Source organism: Hemicordylus capensis, chromosome 5 (genome assembly GCF_027244095.1).
Source record: "Hemicordylus capensis ecotype Gifberg chromosome 5, rHemCap1.1.pri, whole genome shotgun sequence".
Lineage (NCBI taxonomy): Eukaryota > Metazoa > Chordata > Lepidosauria > Squamata > Cordylidae > Hemicordylus > Hemicordylus capensis.
Window position 1 is genome coordinate 150,127,008 of NC_069661.1, and position 13,741 is coordinate 150,140,748.

Consider the following 13,741-nt stretch of genomic DNA (forward strand, 5'->3'; position numbering starts at 1 on the left):
CTTTCCTATCTAGAATGGAGTTCCTTAATAAATACCTTTTATATTGATTTGAAACTAGCAATTGGCTCCAAGTTACTTTACTCTTAGCACACATGCATGCATAACTAAATCCGCTGTGTTTGTGCCTCTGTGCACTCTGCTATATTGAAAAGGGATTCTCTCACCACAGAGAATTTCCAACAGGTTATGGGCTCCAGCAAGTTATGGGAGCAGTATTTTGAGCTGCGTGTGCTGCAACTAGAGAGTTAGGTTTGTTCCAGGAGATCCATTGAGATCTACCGTGGACACTTTGAATTGCTAATCTACAGCAACTGCCTTTTGGAGCCGGTGAGCATGGCTGCATACCTGGAGGGAAAACTCAGGCTTACCATCCTGGAAGCGGATAATTACTTGGAATGGAAGACTCGACTGAAGATTGCACTGAAAGCAGAGGGACTCCACCAAGTTACTGAGGGAGACCCGCCGCCAGATGGAACCTCGGATGCTGAGAAAAAGGAGAAGGAACTCTGGCTAATTAAGGACCAAAAATCACAAGCGATGATTGCAGCTTCCGTGAGTAAAACTTTCCTTTATGCTATTTGTGATCTTGGAACCTCAAAGGAGATGCTAAACAAGCTAGATTCTATGCATATGAGGAAAGGATGGGCATACACGTTTAATTTACGCCGAAAATTGCAAGATCTTCAGTATAAAGAAGGGGACTGTTTCTCTACTTTTATTGGGACTTTGGAAGATTTCTTTTTTCAATTTAGACAAGCAGGAGAGGAATTTACAGAGAGTCAAAAGCTGGAGACTCTGTTCTTGAGTTTGCCTGTTTCCTATAGCACTATAATTGGGCAATTGGAAACCCACACCAATCTAAACTTTGAAAAGGCTGTAGAAACATTGTCTTCGGAGGCAAACCGAAGAAACCTTTTAAACTCACGCTATGAAAGTGAACTGGCAAATAACTTTGCTCTTAAAGCAACAATTGATCATTCCAGACGTAACCCGAGATGGGGAGGGAATGCTGGAGGAAATGCTGCAAGAGGGAACCGCATGGGCACCTCACATTTGCATACAAAGAGAGCCGATTACACCAGAGAAACTCAGCCCAGAGAGAGAGGTCACATGACCGCCAGTGCTGAAATGAGGTCAGCTGGAAACAAAGCCTTCAGGTGTTTCCTATGTAACGAATTTGGCCACCGGGTGGCGCATTGTCCCAAGAATCAGACCAGGAGGTCTGGGAATATCAGTCAAACAAAGGAGAATGAAAATAGAGATTCCAAGTATACAGACAGACATTTCAACAAGAACTATAGTGTTAATTTAATGAAAAATAATGAAAAGCTGATTTTAGATTCTGGGTCATCTGTCCATATTTCTAAAAATCTAAGTTTCTATACTGAACTGTTTGATATTCCTGAAGAGACTGTTTATTTGGGCAATAATACTACAATTAAAGCAAAGAAAAAGGGCGAAGGAATTTTATATTGCAAATTGCTGGATGGATCTGTTAAACCATTTTTTCTGAGAGATGTTTTGTATATCCCTGAATTCTCAAGCTCCTTGATTTCAATATCCAAGCTAGAGCAACAAGGCTGTGAATTGTATATTAAAAATGGACAATGTGTTGTTACCCAGAATGGAGAAGTTTGCCTTGTGGGCTCGGAATTTCAAGGTCTTTATCATGTGGAAGAGCAATTTACAGACAGAGAAAGACCAGCCCAGTCCAGACCTGAGGCATACCAGCCTAATGTAGTGAACCTAGCCAAGTTGTGTCAGCATGGAAACTGCTTACAATTATGGCACAGAAGACTAGGACACAGAAGTTTTGAATCAATTCAAAACATGAAGGAACAGGGATTAGCTAATGGCATTGATTTTGTACCATGTGACATTGTAACTAACTGTGTTTCTTGCCTTAAGTTCAAAGCAGTAAACAAGCCATTCCCAAAGCAGAGTGAAAGGAAGACGAAAGGACCCTTGGATCTGATCCACAGCGACATATCTGGACCACTACCAGCAACCATAGGTAATCAAAAGTATTTTCTAACTATAACAGATGATTTCTCACGATACACGTGTGTTTATTTACTGAAGAAAAAATCAGAGATGCTGGAGAAATTAAAACAATATGTGGCGATGGCAAGCAACAAATTTGGCTGGAAGCCAAAGATCCTGCGCACAGACAATGGAGGAGAATACATGTCCAATGCTACACAGCAGTTCTTGAGAGAACATGGAATCGTGCATCAAACTACGGTGCCTTACTGCCCGCCCCAAAATGGAATCGCAGAAAGAATGAACAGAACTCTACTGGACATGGTAAGATGCATGCTTGCTGACGCACACCTCCCACAGAAATTCTGGGGAGAAGGCATCATGACTGCTACATACATACACAACAGAATGAACACAAAACCTATTGAAACAACACCTTATGAACTTTGGCATGGTCATAAGCCGTCCCTGACGCACCTGCGTGTCTTTGGAAGCACGGCTTACTCATACATCCCAAAGGAAAAAAGGACTAAGTTAGGGCCTAGGGCCACAAAAGGGATTTTTGTAGGCTACGCAGCACAATCCAAAGCCTACAGAATTCTGGATCCTGACACCAACAGGATAACCATAAGTAGAGCAGTGTGTTTTGAAGAGGATGAAAGAGCTACACCTTCAGAGGGGGCCTACACTGAAGCAAGCAACCAGACCAAGCACCCTGATGACTGGATTATGCTTCCTGATCTCAGAGGAACTGAGGAGGAGACAGCAGATCCAGATCCAACCACACTTGACACAGAGACCCCCAGCGATCCACCAGACGCACCTGAGGTGATAGAAGGGACCACAGAGGGTGAGGTGAGGCGATCAACGCGCTCAAACAGAGGTGTTCCAGCTCCAAGGCTGTCCTACCTCGCAAGAACAGCGGAACAACCAGAACCTTCATCATGGGAGGAAATATCCCAGCTACCACAACCAGAAGCCCAGAAGTGGAAACAGGCTGCAATTGAAGAGCTTGAGGCTCTACAGAAAAACAAAACCTGGACTCTTACTAAGTTACCACAAGGAAGAAAAGTTATTGGCTGCAAATGGGTTTTCAAACTCAAACATGATGCTGATGGTGAGATTCAGCGCTACAAAGCCAGATTAGTAGCAAAAGGATATTCACAAAAATATGGAGAAGATTATGATGAAACCTTTGCACCAGTGGTTAAACATACCACAGTAAGGACTCTGTTAAGTATTGCTGCTAGCAAAGGAATGCATGTTGAGCACCTAGACGTGAAAACTGCATTCTTGCATGGTGAACTAGAAGAGGACATTTACATGCAACAACCACCAGGTTTCTTACAGGAAGGCAAAGAGGACTATGTATGCAAACTGCAAAAGAGCATTTATGGTTTAAAACAAGCTGCCAGAGCATGGAATATAAAACTGAATGATATGCTGCTTCAAGCAAACTTCAAAAGAAGTGAAGCTGATCCCTGCCTGTACACGAGATGCAGAGATGGGAAATGGACTTACATTTTGGCGTATGTTGATGATTTGATTTTTGCCTATGAAAATCCAGATGACAGCAAGGAAATAATGGATCATCTGAACAAAGAAGTGGAAGTCAAGCAACTTGGCAACATTGCACACTACTTGGGCATTCAAGTACAAAGAGAGAAAGATGGAAGTTTCCTGATCAACCAAGAACAGAAAATTAAAGACTTGATAAACTTGCTCAGACTGGAAAATGCAAATCCTACACCAACTCCAATGGAAGTGAACTACATAAAGCAAGAAGATCAAACTGAGCCACTATCTGACAACCATAGATATCGTGAAGCATTGGGTAAGCTTTTATACATTAGTACACTCACTAGGCCAGATATTAGTACAGCAGTTGGCTTACTTTGTAGAAAGACTGCATCACCAACAGTCAAGGACTGGAATGCAATGAAAAGACTTGTTAGGTACCTAAAGGGTACTGCACACTTTAAGCTCAAGCTGTCAGCTAATAGCCAACCAAAACTAGAAGCATATGTAGATGCAGACTGGGGTGGAGATATAACAGACAGGAAATCCACCAGTGGTCACACAATTTTCTATGGAGATGGAGCGATAAGCTGGTCAAGCAGAAAACAAGACATAGTAGCATCATCAACCACTGAAGCGGAATATGTATCAGCTGCACAGGGCTGTCACGAGATACAATGGCTGTGTCAACTACTGAAGGACCTAGGTACAGATGTACCACAGCCCATATCAGTGTATGAAGACAACCAAAGCTGCATTCAACTCTCCAAACAAGAAGATGTAAAGAGGAGTACCAGACATATTGATGTGAAGTACCATGTAGTGAGAAGTCTGCAGAAAGATGGACTAATCAAGTTGCTCTACTGCCCGACAAATGAAATGCTTGCAGACATACTCACTAAGCCACTACCAAGACCCTGCTTTGAAAAGCTGAGAGACAAAATGAATATTGTGAACTGAGTCACGAGACAACGAGAGGGGGTGTTGGAAGTAAAGGACTTTGCGCTGTCTCTTTGCCTCAGACAGTGGAGGACAGACTAGTAAGTCAGAGGGCTAGAAGGTCAAAGACATTTGGTCATCACTTCCCGCTGCTCTGATGCTATCCCTTTGAAATGTAGATTGCTAATCTTAGGGGATTCAACTTCCTTCCTCCTTCTCTCTCTTCCTACCTGGCTGTTGACCTTGCAACATGGCAAGTCTCTTGCCCTGCACCATATGTGCAGAGAAGATGGTGAATCCATCTGCATCCATTTAGATAGATAGATTAGAGATCCTAAATCCTCACTTTCCTATCTAGAATGGAGTTCCTTAATAAATACCTTTTATATTGATTTGAAACTAGCAATTGGCTCCAAGTTACTTTACTCTTAGCACACATGCATGCATAACTAAATCCGCTGTGTTTGTGCCTCTGTGCACTCTGCTATATTGAAAAGGGATTCTCTCACCACAGAGAATTTCCAACAGAAAGAAGGGTGAGTGGAAGGTAAGGGGGGAAAGAGGGGTTCTGCATTCCTTGGGCATACCGTTGCAACCCTGAGCCAATCAACTGTTTAACTGAGGAACTAAGCACCCTAGATGATTTGAGCTGTTGCTCATCCTCAGGGCAGAATAGAATCTGGAAAAAGCTTTCATCCAAAACTCTGTAACAAAGAGAGGCAGCCTTTGCGTGGAAATGAGGAAGGTCTGCTCGCTACAATGATTTTCTCAGTGCTCTTTGAGAGATTGTCAAAGATGAAGAGGTAATGCTTTAGCTGGAATGGGGAAGAACTATAAAGCCTCTTCTCACGAGCAGTAAGAGGAGCTCAAGAGCACGCTTCAGGGAAGGCAGGTTATACTGATCTTCCCCGCACATGACCGCTCCTCCTGTGCTGGCCATGCTCCCCGTGGGCCCAGACGATTCCCCATGCGCCAAGGCAGCGGGGGGTTGGGTGGGGTTGGGGCCAGGATGTGTCATCCCAGCCCTCAGAAATACCATGATGAACCGCAGGGGTGCGCAGTGCATCATGGGATCCCCACTCCCCTGCCCGGGCTCCCCACAGTCTGGTAGCCATGGCTGCAAGTAGTCATGGCTGCCAGATGATCAAACAAATGAGGTTAAGGGAGGGTTTGCTCCCTTAACCTTGTTTTAAAGGGTGGCTACTTAGGCGGGTTTGCAGCCGTGGTGCTGCTGGGATTGGCCAACATGTGATTCACACACATGTGCAAAGCTGGGCTGGGCTCCCTTAGCTCGGTTTTGCACGCACATGTGAATAGCCTCATAGATTTACCTCTGTTTATTACAGAGTTTTGGATGAAACCTTGGCACAGATTCTATTCTGCACCTGAGGCAAGCAGCAGCTTATTACAAATAGGGTACCTAATTCCCCAGTAAATAGCTGGCAGTAGTGCAGGATTTGTGTTTTGTTTATGTAGATATTGGCTATTTGTTCTTAGAAACATAAACCACATATATAGCTAATTGAAAGACAAATCTGAATGAAAATCATATCTGTTTTTAAAAGTTAAAAAGAATTAAGAAAAACAAATTCTCCTGCTAAATACCTTCCATTAATATGAAATGCTAATCAAATATTATAACAAGCTACAGGTTTCTGAAAAATATGTAAACAAATGCAGTGAAATAATTTTGTAATGTATAAACAAAAACTTGACACGGCATCAAAATCAAGCTAAAAATTTCAAAGTTATATGGTTTTGGATTATTCATAATTACCATTGTTGTAAGGCTGCCAGAGCCTGAACCGTGTAGCATTGATTCGTGCTGTGTATGGCAGTGGGATATTAATGAACAGGACGTCTGTTGTTTGAGTGAAGTAAAATTCATCTATTAGGTGCCAAGTGATACCACCATTGATGGAATATTGAAGCAGAATGGAATGTGACCTCTCTGGGGTACCTAAAACAAAAGGAACATATAATAATACCCAAGTAAAAATCACTGTGTGGAAGCTAACTATTGTTGTAGAGCTATGAATGAGGTATCAATTAAAACACAGAACAAGGAGAACCAGTACTTCTGCGTAGGGCTGTGTGAACAGTTTGAGTGGGGTTTGGTTCTACGTCGAACCGGTTTGGTTTGACGGTTCTGGGGTCGAACCAAACCGCCCTCCCATTCGGTCCAACCTCAGACTGAACCTCCCCTGATGGTTTGGGGGGGGGGGTTCGGGGAGTTATTTTGGGTTTTTTTTTAACCTTTAGCCCCTTTGGGAGGCTTCCTCTAGGCCATGGGCGGGGGTAGTCCATGAAGGTTTCCCCTCCCCCTGCTGGCCTCGTTCATCACCACTGCGTCCCATTTTAGCCCCTATTTTGGCCCGTTCAGGCCTCCCAAGTTGGTGGGGCTGTCATTTTCTCCACCACCGTGTCTGCACAAATGGCCTCTTTGAGGCTTAACATGGCCCAGGGCCTCACAGAGGCCATTTGTGAGTGCACAGCAGACATTTTTTTAAAATGGCCACAGCGCATGCGCAAATGGCCTCTGCGAGGCCCTGGGCCATGCCACACCTTGCAGAGGCCATTTGCACATGAGCGGCAGTGAAGAAAATGGCTGCCATGCCAACTTATGGAGGCCTGAACGGGTCACGGCAGTGATGAACAAGGCCAGCAGGGGGAGGGGAAACCTTCATGGACACCCCCCACGCCCTAGAGGAAGCCCCCCAAAGGGGCTAAAGGTTAAAAAAATGACACCAAACCTTTGCAACCCCCCCACCCGGACCAAACCGAACCAGGGGGTTCTAAGGGGTGCCGGACCGAACTGGTCCGGTCAGGTTCAAGTATGGTGCAGACTCGAACTGAAACGGGCCAGCCAGTTCTGTGCACATCCCTACTTCTGCCAATTTAATAAATAAATACTAATTATAGTGACTCACATACAGAGCAACATTGCACTTGTGCAAAGGGGGAGTGATAATTTTCACTAATCCCCCTTTCCCTCTGTTGCCCCTGAAACTTTCTGAAAATTTTTCCCTAAGGGTTGGAGACTTCAGTGAATTATTCAGGCTTGGGAGCAGGAAAGGAAAGTAGGTATAAGCCCCTTCTGCCTTGCAAGAGTGTGATGTTACTCTGTATGTGATCCATTAATAATGACTGGAGGAAGCTGCTGTCAGGACTTTGGCTTCATTTTTTTGACCTGAGTTTCCGCTAGCCATTGGATAACGCTCTGTGATCTTGAGGAATCATGTTGTGGGGCGTGACAAATTCAGCAGTAATGTAGGGATGCATCTTTCAGTTCCTTTCATTTAAGGAAGTACAAAAATGACAATTTAGTAAGGTAATTTTGAAAATATTAGTCAGTAATATTTGTAATATTCAAACTTTAAGATAATACATATACTTCAGTTAATGTTCAGTTGAGTTTTAGAATCTGAAAACAACAAGATTTAACAAGCTTTTTACACAATGCACAAAGAGTCCTGTGCTTGAGTACAGATCAACAGAAATAATTTACAGCAGGACAATTATGACATAATAGCAAAATAAGCTGGACGCTTAGTGAAAGGCTCTTTGAGGGAAGGTCAAAGATTAAGAGAAGAAGGAATGGGGAAAGCAGCAGTGCTGGGAGGAGGTGTTACACCCAATATACAATGACATTTTCATCTGATGATGGCAGGTCGCTTGGGGGACTATTAAAGCATAAAACTATAGTAATTACTTCTTCAAGCACCCTGTAATAATATAAGCTATTGGAAAATTTTCTTTCTGACTGTCATTGGGTACAATGCTCTTTGCTTCTGCCTCAGTATTGCCAACAGTCTATGCGAAACTCATGTTTTTGCATATCAGTATTAATTATATTAATACATTACAGCTACAGAAAACCTGGGTGCTTTCCAGATTACCTGCCCAACAGTGGTAAACTGCTTCACCGTTGGACAGAGCGCATTGAAACCATTAAAAAAAGGCTGTTGTGCAAAGTCATCAGCAGGGGGAGCAGTCTTGCAAAAACTCCATAATGGGGAAAAACAGCTATTCATTTCCGCTGCACATGCAACATTATAAGACTGTAATGTGGCAATACAATCTGAAAAAAGGCACTGGAAATGTGAACAGCACCTTGCTGCCAGCACAGGGACTGTGGTGTCACAACACAGGAAGTATGGAAGCACACCTTGCAGATCCATAGTGACACTGTGGTAAGGGTTAATCTGGAAAGCACCCTGCGGATGTCAATGAAAAATAATTATTTGTCTTACCTTTGGCTAAAAATTTAAGTGAAAACTGGATGTACATTGTATTGGTACAATCTAAATCTCTTGAAACGAGCATCCTCAGCCCTTCCTGTAAACATAAAAGAGATTCAGAGAGTTACTATTACCTCTAGGGTAAATTAAGGACTTGTATAATACAGTCTTGCAAAGTAGTTCCAAATAAGTACTATAAAGGCATATATACCAATTAAATAATTAATTTAGTTCTAATTAGATGAGATTATTTATTTACGGAATGCAGATATTTTATACTGATGTTAACCTAGAGCAGGTCTGCACAATTTGTGACCCAGCAGCTTGATGAGAGTCCAAATTGTGACCTGCACAGATTAACATTGATAACCTCCATGTTATTACAATCTCAGGCAGGCAACAAAAGCAGGAAATGCACTGAATCTCTGGTGGGCTGATGGGCTGTGTTTGGCTTGGTGGGTCACAATTTGTGCAGGTCCAATCTAGAGTATAAAAACCCTGATTTATGATCTGTACTTTTCTAATTGGAAATATAGTTTATATTAATATTAATGCTCTTTTTGAGCATGTGCAAAATGTTTGTTGTGAGACTGATGCTTCAAGATGGAGCTTTAAAACACTATTAGAACTGACACATGAACTTGCATCTATATAGATTTTAAATCAAAGCATGTTCATCCTGCTCCAGAGGCACTCACAATCTACGCTCACAATCTACATAACAGGATGCATTAAGGAAAGGAAAAGCAGGATTACAACTGGTGCTTCTGAAAGGTGGTAGGCAAGGTGTGAATACAGGGAGAGGAAATAAGTTGAGAAATAAGAGAAGGGAGTGATCAGATCAAGACCACAAAGAATTTAACATGCAAATCTGAGGGAGTAAAGTCCTCATAAGAGAATTGTACCATTGCAGATTTTACTTGCAGATTGGCTGTTTGAAAGTGCCTCTGTGTGGAAATAATATTCCATGTGAAAAATCTACATTAGAAAGAATCATTCACTCTGATGTGGTGAGGTTTCACATGAGGCATTTATTTATTTATATAACACCATCTGGGTACATGGTACCTTAATAGGTGAGACAGGCCCCTGCCATGAGAGGCTCACAACCTAGAGACCAAAACCAGGAAGCCAAAAGAGGAAGGGGAAGGCAGGGGAGTCAGGGAGAAAGAGGGGAAGAATATGTAATTATTATATGTACTTATGCTTAATTGTGGTAGGGCACAGAAACCAGGGAGTTGTGCCAAAGGCTGCGTGGAAAGGATGGATTTTGAGGAGGGATTTGAAGGAAGTAAGAGAGGAGGCATCACACATGCTTTCAAACAAATGGTCCCCCCTCAGTGCGAAAATTGAGGTAGTAAACCTTCATCACCTCAGTTAAGCACATTTCAATTTGCCCTAGGATGAGGCTGAATATGTGATTAAAAGACCTAAAATCTCCCACATGTTTTGGCAATGGTGTTTTAGGGAAAAAGTAGCCGCCTTTGGACATAACAGCAAACTGTGGGTCCAAGAGACCCACAGTTTGCCTCTGTTCCCTCAGTGCACTTCCAGATGATCATCATTTGCAGTCTGGGAGACTGCAAAGGGGGAGGAACAGGCTGCGTGGGCTTCCTCTAATGTAAGAAGGACAGCCATGACAGCCAATTGCACTTGAGAGAGGGAGGAGTCCCCCCCCCCGACAACTCCAGTTTGTGCAAGCTGCAAAAACAGGATGTCACATTGGAGGCTACGGACCCTCGGTTTGGTAACTGTATCTTGTTTTCAACCAAAGGTTCATTCCCAAGTTTGGGGGAAGAATCGGAACTGCGGTTGGATCTGGGAACCAAGATTTGATCGTCACGGGGGCGGGGAGGACTTGAGGTGAGTTTGCCTCAGGTTCCCCGTGATGTTCAAAGGTGGCCATTTTCTTCCTGATGTGATATATTATAACATTTACTGTTCTAATTCTGTTCAAAGAGAACAGGAAATCAAATAGGATTTCCTTCTTAAGCATCAGTCATATTTGTATTTTGTATCTTTACATATTTCATAATGCTATTTTCACTTTTGATATATGATTAGATTGTTTATATGTATAAATAACTTGCACTAATTTTTTTAAAAGTTCCAATACAATGCAAGATATAGTTGAAATTTAATAATAATTTTAAGAAGAATTCTAGGAAGAAAGGAGAAAAAACCAAGTATGAAAAATAAGTTGCAGGAAATAATCAGAGAAAAGCAATGAAATGAGAAAAAATGTAATTTATATTTCTTCAGTGTTTAACATAAGTAACTTCTAACCCCTTTAAAGATGAGGGTAGTTCCAGATTTGATGGTGTCACCATTCAGGTTTCCTCTCTCAGCTCCATAAACTTCAGGCCAAAGATCAGGATGTAAATTACCATTGAAATCATCTTTCAGAACAGAAGGAAGAGGAGCAGCAGGAACACAGTAAGGGCCTCCAAAACCTCTGTCACACCTGACAACAAATTGTGGGTGGGAGCATTATTTATCAATGAATGAGACATATTATTAATATCACTAACAAAAAAAAGTGTGTGCAACACTTGTCTCCTTACACACAGCGGCCAGCATCACAGATTCCATGGCCCGAGCACATCCAAGGGCATCCAGTGGCCAGGAGGACATTATCAATAGCCCATGTATCTCCATTGGGTGCATAATCATGTTGAATCCATCTGAAGCGTGTTCTGGGAGAGCTGGGAAAGCACAAGTGAAAAGGGTAATTTAGTAGGCTGCACTTGAATTCAGAGGATCAAATGCTTAATTAAAATGCTATACATGTCTTAATGCTTAATTTATAAAAAAAAGAAAGCAAATCATAATACCAGTATGTATTAGTCCTAGATTCTGTCTATACGGACTACTAGTTTTTAGTTTCACTTTCAGAAAGTATGCAACTGAGGTGGGCACGTGATCTGCCCACCCAGCATGGACCCAACGCTCCTAATAAAGCATTTGAGTGCCTGTAGATAGCAGAGCTGACATCAGGAGTGAGCATCATTGGGCAGTTGCTGAGGGTCTACTGTTGATCCATTTTGTACAAATAAAATACTGTTTTAAAATACTGTTAGAACTTTCCCCTTTATTTAGCCTTAAATATCTCATTATACATGGAAGTGCTTTGTCGGTGATAGGTTTTGCATAGCTGCCGACTTCATTGGTGAGATTTATGGTTCAGAAGCTCCTCGTACAATACAGGTGAGCAAGAACTATTAATGATATTGGCATTCAGTACTTCATTACACATTGAGGCTGTTCCCATATGCATCCATATGGATGCTGCTTTTAGCAGGAAACATGCTTTTTAATATTTGTATCTTATACTGATGGGAGGTTACTTGGTTAGCTTAGAAGATAAAAGTTTTTACAATTTGATTTGGCCAAAGCACAAATTCTTAAATTTTCCACACTTTATTTTGTGCAGGGAGAGAGGGAAAAATGCCTTTGCTCTAAGGTGGTCCTCTTTGTAAGCATTCCAGTCTATTAATGTAGATCATTTGGTTTAGTACATCCTTAAAATCATTCATTCACAGTTTCTTTTATGGTCAAACATAATTCAGCTAAATTCCATAAACCCTTTCACAGCAAAAAGACTAGTGAGGAAAAGCTTGCATTTTAATATACAATCAAGATAATGATTCTCACATTGTTGCAGGAGGAAGGTAGACAGTAATTCGTTTCCAGTTCTGGAATCTTTCTGATGTGTAAACTGAACTCTCAGTGTAATGTTGACAGCCTATCCTGGGAGGAACACACTCCTCAGCCACTAAGTGCCAGTCTCTCCCATTGTTTAGGGAATACTGGAAGTGAATGCTATGAGAATCACTGAATGGCTTGCTGCAGCCCATGTTCAGCTCAAACTGCATGAAGGTGGAGTCAGACACATGGAAATCCCAAGTCTCAGCATAACGCGGTTTTCCTTTTAAAAAGGGAGGAAAAGAGTTCAGGGACAATCAATCAATCAATACAACAACAACAACAACAACACCACACACACCTTTGAGCTGTAAGCAAATGTTTCGGACCTAATAGACTGCTTCCATGATACAGAATCACCATAAAACATTATATATAATAATGCAACTATAGTCTCATGGATATTGTCATGTTGCCTACTAAGCGACATTCACATCATGAGACTCTGTACAAACGAGAAACCTTTGGATATATAGACTCAAGACTCTCACGGATTGAACTTGGAGGTGTCACACACTGGCTTGGTATCACAGTATCCAACCACCTCCCTTCCTCTGATCCTATTCATAGGCAGAGGCGTAACTAGGGAAAACGGCGCCTGGGGCAAGCACTGAAATGGCGCCCCCCCACGCCCCCACGCCCCCCCAACATACTACATTATACTTAGGTTTTTCCTCACAAGCGCCTGCCGCCGCTGCCAAGCCAGGCCACTGACTGGCCACCAGGCGCCAGTGCGGGGTGCGCAGGCGGCGCTGAAGGGACCGCTCGTGGGGAAGGGGGCACCGACGCGCTCCCTTGACTGCTGCAGCACTGCTGCACTGAGCAGGAAACATTTGTATTAACAAAAAATTAAAAAATTTTTTAATGTGACCCCATGTGACCAGAAAAGATGGCGCCCGGGGCACATGCCCCCCCTGCCCCCCCCTATAGTTACGCCTCTGTTCATAGGCTATGGAAATGGCCTCAGAACTTAAGTGCTGGTGAGAGGGTTAATTGTCACCCTATTCGTCTACCAGCTGTCAGGGAGAGGGGTCAGACTGCTCCTCACCGGGAGACTTTAGGTCCAAATCACTCTCATCTCTCCAGACCTCCTCATCCCTAGCCATCTAAGCCCTGCAATCAGGCAATTCCACCCACCCTTTCCTAACTCTGCCCTCTCCAATGTAGCTGCCTGCATCCTCCCTCCTTCAGCTGTTGCCTGTCTTGCCAGCTGTTGAGACCCTGCCTTCTCCTCTTTGCCACCAGGCGGCAAACTGTTTGGCCATACTGTCCCATCCATGGTCTGTGGGTTCCTTTGTGTCCTGGCTCTCTATGACAACTCTTTAGGGTCCCAGCTGATTTTGACGGTACCCAGG

At 42.9% G+C, this 13,741-nt stretch overlaps 1 protein-coding gene across 8 annotated transcripts in view; it reads right to left on the reverse strand.

Annotated features, from left to right (window-relative positions):
* RELN (reelin) overlaps positions 1 to 13,741 on the reverse strand; it is a 554,313-nt gene that overhangs the window by 91,426 nt on the left and 449,146 nt on the right. For all 8 annotated transcript variants that reach the window (XM_053252916.1, XM_053252914.1, XM_053252913.1 and 5 more), the window contains 5 exons: positions 12,336 to 12,609; positions 11,246 to 11,386; positions 10,968 to 11,145; positions 8,694 to 8,778; positions 6,218 to 6,400 (listed from right to left, as the gene is read on the reverse strand). In XM_053252916.1, the coding sequence (XP_053108891.1) occupies positions 6,218 to 6,400; positions 8,694 to 8,778; positions 10,968 to 11,145; positions 11,246 to 11,386; positions 12,336 to 12,609 (861 nt within the window). The remainder of the gene's footprint in view (positions 1 to 6,217; positions 6,401 to 8,693; positions 8,779 to 10,967; positions 11,146 to 11,245; positions 11,387 to 12,335; positions 12,610 to 13,741) is intronic.